Genomic DNA, 9,490 nt, shown 5'->3' on the forward strand with positions numbered 1-9,490 from the left:
ATAATACGCGAAAGCGCTTCATTTTACAACGCTTTTGCGAAAAGCGCTGTAAAAGCCTTATAACATTATGCGCAAACGCTATATGACCCTACAACAGCGCTTTTTTCACAGCGCTTGTCAAAAAAGCGATGTAAAAGGCTCCGTTATTTTTAAAATATACTTACAACAACGCTTGTATTTAGCAAGCGCTGTAAAAAGAGCGCTATTAAATGTCATTTTTGGCGTAGTGGGGGCACCATTTATTTTTGTAGCATACAGAATTATGTAATAATAAAATATCAAAGTTTAAATTGTTCAAATGTTTCTAGGATCGAACTTAACATCGGGGATGGGTACCAAGAATGTAAACCATAGTATCGTAACAAAAATCATAAAATATTACCAAAATGAAAATTACACTAAAAATATTATGAAAAAGCATGTTGGTCGCATTAAATATAATAAACTTCATTATTATTATCTTAGCCATAGAGTTTAAGAAAGAACACGATAGGACACCAAATTCAAATTTAGAGGCTTCAAATTCTCATGGACAACTCTGTTCAAAAAATAAATGTTAATAATCATCTTTATAGATTGTCGTCTTATTCATACAAATGAAGAATATCATAAATTATTATTTTTGAAGAGTATCGTCGATCGTTAAAATTTCTAATAAATTTTAAATATTAATTTACTTTTAACTACATATAGTTCACCGTAAAATTCATCAAATATATATACCATAAGAGAACATTAAAAGAAGCGATAACAACGCCATGGTTAATTAGAATGGATGGAATGTAATTAAGATATATGTACTTGTATCATATCCTCGATCATGCGTGTGTGGGGCATAGAGTTTCAAAAGTGATATACGATGGAGTAAGTTTTGGGTTAATCTGTGGGAGAAAGTAAGAGAAAAGTTAAGAAAACAAGTGGAGAGTTTAATAAGAAACATAAATCAATAAAGCTAGGAAGAAGGAAACCGCTTGGTCTTTTTCAATTGTTAATTAAAGCACTAAATATATTAATCTTTCCACTATCAAATTTACTTATATTTTATTTTTAAAAAAGTAAAAAAAATAAATTAATTATTTATAACCACCACCTTTTCAAATAATGAATTAAGTATATCCAAGTTGCTTCAAACTAGTAAATTATTTGTCAAAAAAAAAAAAAAGTTGGTTGATATCATAAATCATAAACAAATATTAAAAGACAGACCAAGGGAAGCTCCAAGTCTTCGTTCCTCGATCTAATCTAATATATATGTTCCTAATCACCTTACTATACAACACAAAACGCAATATCCTTCTTTCCTCGACCATCTACTAAACGTATATATGGAAGTTATAGCTAACATGGTTCCGCCAATAGAAATTGAAAAGATAAAGGAAAAATTAGAAAATATTCAACACTTCATTCATGGTTCAAATAGATTGGTTATTGCTGAAGAAGATAACACACAAGGCAGAATAAAAAAGAGATCAGCTATAAAGCAGTTGATAGAAGCAGCTTTTGCCATGGAAGATGTGATTGACGAATATATGATACATGAAGAACAACAGACAGATCATGATCCTGGATGTGAAGTTTTAGCCTGTGATATTATTATGTACTACATCAAAACTATCATCCTTCGTCGTCGAATAAATCATCAATATGGAGAACTTAACTCACTATTTCATGAAATAAGTAAAGGAGATGGTTCCCAAATCCAATCTTCTTCGGAACAAAACATTCGAGTTCGTGTTGACAAAGTTGATGTTGTGGTGGGTTTTGATGATTCAATTGCTAAACTGGTTGATTGGTTGGTAATTGGAGAAGCCGAGCGCACTATCATCTCTGTGGTAGGAATGGCAGGAATCGGAAAAACAACTCTTGCTAAAAAAGTGTTTGACAGCCCACGAACCATTCAACACTTTGATTGTCTTGAATGGTTCACAGTGTCTGCTTCATACACTATTGAAGAGTTGTTGAGAGACATGCTGCGTAGGTTTTACAAAAAACCATCAAACTCTCCTCCTTTTGCAACGGATCGAAGTTTATTGATCGACAAAGTGAGAAATTACTTGAGACTAAAGAGGTATGTTTTTTTCTTTGACGATGTATGGAGTACACATTTTTGGGATGATATAGGAGATGCTTTGGTTGACAATAGAAATGGAAGTAGGATATTTATCACTACTAGGAGCAAGAATGTTGCTTTCTATTCTGAAAGATATTCTCATTTTGTCACAGTGCATGAAATGCAACCTTTACCTCCTAAACAATCTATGGAGCTGTTATATTTGAAGGCATTCCAATATGGCTACAAGGAAAATTATCCAAAAAATCTAGAAGATATATCTTATGAAATTGTTAGGAAGTGTAAGGGTTTACCACTAGCAATTGTCACCATTGGAAGTGTTTTATCTGGCAAACCAAAAACTGCATTTGAATGGAAAAGGTTTAGTCAAAATCTAGGTTCAGAGCTAGAAGAGAATCCGCATTTGCATGGCATAGGAGACATTTTTAGTTTGAGTTATGATGATTTGCCTTCTCATCTCAAATTGTGCCTATTATATTTTGCAATATATCCTCAAGACTATGAAGTTAAATCAAAGAGACTAATTCGACACTGGATAGCTGAAGGATTTGTCAAAGCAAAACCTGAAAGGACTTTGGAGGATCTTGCAGAAGAATACTTACAAGAGTTGATCAATAGAAGTTTGGTGCAAGTATCTTCTCTTAGCCTTGGTGGTAAAGTTAAAGGTTGTTGTGTTCACAACTTATTACGTGAGATGATCCTAAGAAAAGTTGAAGATTTTAATTTTTGCAAGTTTATTTGTGAAGATGATTGGTATTTGAAAACTGCGATAATTCGGCGCCTATCAATAGCAACCACTTCCAATGATTTAATACAAAATATTGAAAGCTCACATGTTCGATCATTACTTTTTTTCATGGAGGAAGAATTACATGAATATCTTGTGAAAATAATCTTTACAAAATTCAAGCTATTGAAGGTACTTGATTTCGAAAATTCTAGATTGTTTTATGTTCCAGGAAATTTAGGGGATTTGATTCACTTGACATATTTAAGCTTTAGGAATACAGAGCTAGAAAGTCTTCCGAAAACCATTGGTAAGCTTCACAACTTAGAGACCTTAGATCTAAGACAGACTAATGTGAATGAGATACCAAAGGAGATTAGCAAGTTTAGAAAGTTGCGACATCTTCTTGGCAACAAAATGTCTTTGAGTCATTTGAAAGGTGGTATTGGAGATATGGAATCACTGCAAACTTTGAGTGAGGTGAAAATAGATGAGGATGGAATAGAGCTAATTATAGAGTTAGGAAAGTTGAAACAGTTAAGGAAGTTGAGTTTGTTAGATGTGAGGGAAGAACAAGGAATTTCCCTATGCAACTCAATAAATAAGATGTCACATTTGGAAGTGCTATACATTAAAGCAAAATCAGAAGATGTAGCCATAGATTTGAGTTTTGTTTCACACCCAACTATGCTTCGAAAGCTTCGCCTACACGCGAAGCTAAACAAGTTACCAGAATGGATTCCAAAGCTTGAGAACCTTATTGAGTTGAGCTTGGCATGCTCTCGGTTAGCAAATGATCCATTGGAACCACTACAAAGTTTGCCAAATTTGTTGCTACTTAATCTAGCAATCCATTCATATGAAGGTGAATCTTTGCATTTTAAAAAAGGAGGGTTTCTTAAGCTAAAGGAACTAGGAGTCAAATACTTGTATAACTTGAATTCCATCATTATTGAAAAAGGAGCATTGGCTTCTTTAAAAGAGCTCACATTCATGAATATCCCTAACCTCAAGAGAGTACCTTCTAACATTGACAACTGGAAGAATCTTGAAGTTCTCAATACTCATTTTATGCCAAAAGAATTTGAGAAAAGCATTGCTCCTCTGCCAAAACCATTACCCTCTGGCATTTAACACTAGAAGAATCCTAAACTTCTCAATATTCATTTTAAGGACATAATTGCTCCTTTTCCTAAACCTATGATGAAATTTCATAAAAAGTAGAAGGTATGTTCTTTTTCTTCCCATGTAATTTTACTTATACTAGAATATGCAAAATATTGATATTAAACATGTAAAAGAGAAAAATATAAATAAAATTGTTAATTACAATAAGTGTGATATACTATTTATATATAGATTTCAAAGTGACTTTTACAACTAACTTGCAGTTAATCTATCTAGTTTGCAACTATCATAAACTAACTGTAAGAGTGTAAGTCATAAAAAGTGTAAGTGTTGACATTTTTATCTACTTTTGCATCTTGTTTTTCTTCTTGTACATACTTTACTACCACATCATTCAATTTAAAATGGAGGATAAAAATATCTAATCAGAAATAAGAAGTCATATATATGTATTATTTTGGTCCATTAGGAGCTATTTGGTTGCGATTTATTTCATTATCAATATTGATATTGTGGTTTGAATTGGCAGGTATTAGGCATCCAGTTATAAGAAGTTCAGATGGCATTTCACAATAATGGCTTTGTAACTTTCTATTTGTGTTTTGGCACTTGTGTAGAGTTGTTTTTTATCATGTGAAACCTTTAAATAAGTGAGCGATTCTAACTTCTAAGCATTTTGCTTTTGATTCAACCTGTTTGTGATGTGTGGTGTATGCAATAAGTTGTGGGAGTTTCTCTTTCATGGATTCTAAGACATTATAAGGAAAAGTAAGTTTGATGTAATTTATTTGTTTCCATGATATTTTATTGAGTGTAAGTTTGGATAAGAGAGTTTGATGGAATCACAATATACAATATATAAGTATAATTTTGGCCAAAATTGATTGTAGACTTTCAGAAAAATTATAATATCTCCATCTTCGCTCTAATTATAAAAAATAAAAAATGTTTTTATTTTGTCAATTTCGTTGATGACAAATGCAATTAATAAATCATTTTCAACTATTCATGTAAGAGTATTTTTACGGTACATAAGTCAACTCGATATGTATCGATATATTTTGTCTTTAAATTGATAATTAAATAAATTTAAAAAATATATATTTTCTATTATTCATATAATTATAATAACTAAATATTATTTACTAAAAGTGTAACAATATGAAATTTAATTTTTTCCTGAATTTTTATTGCACATAATAGTGAATATTAAATATTATTTAGCCTATGGCTTTCTACTTTATTGATTAGTTTTTCTATCATATTTACCAACTGTCCTCAGAAAACATGAATGTGATGATTGAGCATCTGAAACCTAATTTTCACAACTGAATCTTCGACAACCTAAATTCAATTTCATTTAAATATTCTTATATATAATTACGAATAAGTTACGTGTCTAGCTATTATTAAATATTAATATATCAACAATTAAGAGTCACAAAGTGTTTTGGGAGGAGCGCATAGATTAAAATGATAAGTTCCTTTAAACAATTAACTACTAATATAAATATTTCAATATATATATAAATAATCATGATACGTTATTTTAAATAATTGCTTGAATTAAATAGTTGCATAAATATATTTTTTCGTTGAAGTGTTTTTCACAAATATTAAAATAAATTATAAATGTGTATTGTTAACTACTTATAAATGATATAATCAAAGCATGATACTCTATAAAGTTGAAGCTTCCACCATCAAATTCATAGTTACGTGATTATATTTGGTTCATATATGGATTAAAAAAGAGATCAAAAAAGATACATTGTCACTATTATCTCTATATAAATTAAGAGTATCAAAGTTATATGCATTTGCATATTTTGCAAAACTTCCGGGTAAAATTTGAATATAAATACAAAATCAAATTTTTATTTATTTATTATGAGATGTAAAAGAAATAAAAGAAAAGAAAAATAAAGTTAAATAAATTATCAATATTTAACTAATATGGACATGCTGTTGTTTATTTAGACAGTGTAACATCAAAGTACACTATACACTAAGTTTGGTGTCACCAATTGAATAAAAAATACTAAATTTATTATGTAATTTTTTAGTTTCGGAAAACTGTTTAAAAATCGTAATTTATGTCACTAAAGATATTATTGGGTAGAGTGGCGGACTAAGTCGCTCTCTTTAAAATTTCGTGGCACTGCCTCCAAATAATTATTACAGCAGTGTGGATCTTGTTGATTATATATTTTGTTTATAACTCAAGTTGCAGGGAATTATAGTCTATGATAGGTGTGTATCATAAGCCATGTAAGAGATGGATTCAAGGTTCTGGAGAAGACAATGTCCTCTGAAAATAACACTACATGAATACAACTTGCTTTCAACTTCTGCTATTAAACTCTAGGGTATGCTCTATAAACTGATAATTACTATAACCTCATATTGTCTTTGTATTCAAAATAAAAAGCTTTAGAGTAAGCCACTCAGGCCTAAGGGAAGTTAAATGGGGGATAGAAGTACAAATTATATGAAACATAAGCAACAAGAATTGGTATGATTTACGAGACATAGTTTGCAAGATGAGGTTCATTCTACAAGGTCTTGTTTCTTCTTTCCTATATTTATTTATTTTGCAAACGCTCACTAAAATGGATCCAATCAACTGCATTTTTGAAAAGACTGTTCTTACTAAAAGGATTGCTCATTGGTAGATGTTGTTATTAGAATATGACCTAATATATGCTACACAAAAGGCTATGAAAGAAAGTGCATTGGCAAAATATTTGGCTCACCAACATGTAGAAGATTATCAATCAATGTAGTTTGAATTCCCTTACAAAGATATAATGTCTTTATTTGAAGAAAATGAATCTTCTAATAAAGAAAAATAAACTTTGGTATTTGATGGTGCTTCTAACACATTAGGGTATGGAATTGGAGCCGTTTTGATTTCCCTAGAGAACCAACTGACTCTGTTTACGCTAAGTTATGTTTTGACTGTACAAACAATATGGCCGAATATGTATGAGGCATATGCCATGGGCATTGATGAAACCATTGAATTGAAAGTAAGAATGCTTGAGGTATATGGAGACTCAGTCATGGTCATTCATCGAATAAAAGGCAAATGGGAAACTCGAGATGCAAAATTGATTCCATATCATACGCATATTAAAAAGTTGACAAAAAAACTTTAAGAAAATTACTTTCCATCGTATTCCTTGAGAAGATAACTAGTTGGCTAATGCGTTGGCCACATTGTCGTCATTGTTCAAAATAAGCAATGATGAATATATGTCAATCATAAATTTTAAAAAAATAAGACAAATCAGTATATTGTCTAGCAATAAAAGGAGAGCCTGATGGAAAGCCGTAGTTTCATGATATCAAATCCTATGTTAGGAACAAGGAATATTCAATGGGAATTTCTGAGAATGAAAAAAGGGTTATAAGGAGGTTATCAATGAATTTCTTCTTAAATGGTGATGTTCTTTATAAGAGGAATCGTGATATGGTGATTCTCATATGTGTTGATAAAACTGAAGCAGAGGAAGTCATTTAAGAGGTTCATGAAGGTTATTTTGGAATACATGCGAATGGACACGCAATGGTATGAGGGTTGGCTACTATTGGTTGACCATGGAGTCTGATTATTTTAATTACATGAATACATGTTATAAATATCAAATCTATGTTGATAAAGTACATGTACCACCAACCTCTTTGAATGTCTAGACGTCACCGTGGCCATTTTCAATGTGGGGAATTGATGTTATTGAACTCATTGAGTCTAAGGCTTCAAATGGACACCAATTTTTCCTAGTAGCTATTGATTATTTAACAAAATGGGTTGAAGCCGCTTCTTATGTCAATGTGACAAGGAGCGTCATTGTCAGATTCATCAAAAGTGAATTGATTTTTCGATATGCCTTGCAAAATTAGATTATCACTGATAATGCAACCAATCTGAATAATAAAATTATAAAGGAGTTTTGTGATAGTTTCAAAATTCAGCACCATAATTTAACAATTCGTTCAAAAATGAATGGAGCTGTAGAGGCAGCAAATAAGAATACAAAGAAAATCATCCAAAAGATCGTAGAGACATATAAAGATTGGCATGAAATGTTTTCCTTTGCATTACATGGTTATAGAACCTCCATTCGCACCTCAACGAGGGCAAATCCTTCCTCATTGGTATATAGAATGGAAGTAATACTTCCCATTGAAGTTGAAATTTCCTTGATCAGAGTCTTGATGAAAACAAAACTTGAAGAGGCAAAATGGGTTCAATTACGATTTGACCAATTGAATCTCATAAAAGAAAAAAGGATGATAATTGCGTCATGGTCAAATATATCAAAAAAAAAGTTTTAAAAAGGCCTGTGAGAAAAAGGTTTGTCCTTGAGAGTTTCAAGAACAGGACTTAGTGTTAAAGAAGATATTGTCCATCCAAAATATTCTCGTGGAAAATGGACTCCGAACTACGAGGGACCATAAGTTGTGAAAAAGATGCCTTTGGGGGAGCTCTAATACTCACAATGATGGATGGAAAAGAACTTCCACTTCCAGTAATTTCAAATGCGGTCAAAAAATATTATGCTTGAACAAAAAAACAAATGGTTGAGAAGTGGGCTCGCGAAGTTGAAATCATGAAAAAGCGACCTAAACAAAAATTAGAACATCCCGATGGATTGGAAACTTGATAGAGCGGTCCAGGCCAAAGGTAGGGATAAAAAAAATAAAAAAAATAAACCTATAAGAAGTTCAACGTTTTCAAAGTTGAGATGATTCAAACTGGGGAAATCTTTATTCTTGGAAGCTTAGTAATAAGAGTTCTAAATTACAAGAATTTCTAGCGGTTGTTATTCTTCTAAGTAAAGCTAAATACAAATATCCCTACATTGTCAACTGATACATGGTGTTTCATTTCTTATTCCCATTGGATATTTTTACATTGTCAACTGACATTATGTGCATGCATTACATCTCTTTGAGAAGTAATACATTTTATCGAATTGTTTTATTGTTTCAAAATGTGCTTTATAACAATGAATGCTAGAATTTGAAATGTGTGAAAATATGAACAAAAGTATATTTTAAATATTTTGATACTTGAAAAACATTTATGGGAAACTCAATACATTCTTCAGATATACGGGTGTGTAAGAAGGAGGAAGAGTAATAATTTTGAATTATGGACTTTGCTGCAATACTTTGCCTTCGAAGAAGATCTCGCAGATGTACAAGGTGTCATTATGTGAAAGCGGTGTTCCTCATAGAGTATTGGGATGTCTAAGTTCCTACAAATCGGGGAATCTAAACATAAAGGCCTGAACAAAAGCTTGTAATACATGAAATGCATAAATCATGCATCTTACACTCATATTTCATTTAAGTTCAATCATCTTATTCAGTGCATAGTCTATATTATTTATGTTAAAGAAGCTCGAATACCACCAGTAACCAATTTAGAGATAATCATCTACATTCACATCGACCTACGCATCGATACCTATATTCATGTCGATCTACGCATCAGTAATCAATCCAAAGTGTTGATCTACGCATTGATAACCAAATTGAAGACAATCAATTTT

The 9,490-nt window shown here is 31.4% G+C and overlaps 1 protein-coding gene across 1 annotated transcript; it reads left to right on the top strand.

Annotated features, from left to right (window-relative positions):
• The first annotated feature begins 1,202 nt into the window (after positions 1-1,202).
• Positions 1,203-4,753, top strand: LOC101497442 (disease resistance protein RPM1). The gene is made up of 2 exons (XM_004506606.4): positions 1,203-4,025; positions 4,456-4,753. Exon 1 carries the CDS (start codon positions 1,326-1,328, stop codon positions 3,930-3,932), a length of 2,607 nt encoding a protein of 868 aa, XP_004506663.1. The 5' UTR covers positions 1,203-1,325; the 3' UTR covers positions 3,933-4,025; positions 4,456-4,753.
• The last annotated feature ends 4,737 nt before the right edge of the window (positions 4,754-9,490 follow it).

Source organism: Cicer arietinum, chromosome 5, assembly GCF_000331145.2.
Source record: "Cicer arietinum cultivar CDC Frontier isolate Library 1 chromosome 5, Cicar.CDCFrontier_v2.0, whole genome shotgun sequence".
NCBI lineage: Eukaryota > Viridiplantae > Streptophyta > Magnoliopsida > Fabales > Fabaceae > Cicer > Cicer arietinum.